The 736-nt window shown below is 36.0% G+C and overlaps 1 protein-coding gene across 1 annotated transcript in view; it reads right to left on the bottom strand.

Annotated features, from left to right (window-relative positions):
* Positions 1-62: 62 nt before the first annotated feature.
* LOC104988809 (X-linked retinitis pigmentosa GTPase regulator-like) overlaps positions 63-736 on the bottom strand; it is a gene marked incomplete at its 3' end in the record, with an annotated part of 5,102 nt that continues 4,428 nt past the window's right edge. The window contains exon 3 of the mRNA XM_010840265.1: positions 63-221. Coding sequence (XP_010838567.1) covers positions 63-221 — 159 coding nt within the window. The remainder of the gene's footprint in view (positions 222-736) is intronic.

Raw genomic sequence — 736 nt, 5'->3', positions numbered from 1 at the left:
AAATGTTAAAAAAGGTTTTAGTTAGGTACCACAGAAAGCAGGGAATGGAGCCGCACCCATACCTGTAAGAACAACTGTGTGCCCTCCACCACAAGCAACTTGGATCACCTTCTCAGAAATTCCAGGCACCAGCTGGGGCACTTTGTGATTGACCAGGAGCTTTGGGGGAAGACCTAACTTCCCACTCTCCGGTTCTCCAAAGGTGTACAGTTCTCCCTCAGCTATTGAAGAAAAAAAAAGAGGGATCCATGATGACAGAGACATGAACAAAATACTGGTCTTTTTGGTACATGTTCTTATGTTTGATAAAAAATTTAGAAAATATAAACTTAAAAAATCTGACCTTTCTTGAAATACTTCTACTCAATAGTAAGGAATAAAGGTAGATTTTCCCTTCCTCTTGATTATTCTAATCCAAAATCTTCATGAAGAATTTATGACTATCACTACCAGTAATAACTAGAAAATTATTTTATCTGTTTCACAATACACAGACAAGATGATCTTACTTCTTCCACTTACTTTTAATAAAGCAAAATGACTAGACATTAAACCCCCAAAAGGACATGGATTTTGTCTTGCTCACTATGGTATTTGCAAGAACCTAGCAGTGTGTCTACTACATTAAATATAATACTTATTGCATAAATAATTGCTTTTCATGAAACTTTCTGTATAAAACTCATTTATGCACGAAGCAAATATGGTGAGTGAGCCTAAAGATGGCAGGTTTTAC

This window comes from Bison bison, unplaced genomic scaffold (genome assembly GCF_000754665.1).
Source record: "Bison bison bison isolate TAMUID 2011002044 unplaced genomic scaffold, Bison_UMD1.0 scf7180017846594, whole genome shotgun sequence".
Taxonomy (NCBI): Eukaryota; Metazoa; Chordata; class Mammalia; order Artiodactyla; family Bovidae; genus Bison; species Bison bison.
This window is presented reverse-complemented; position numbering and strand designations above follow the sequence as displayed.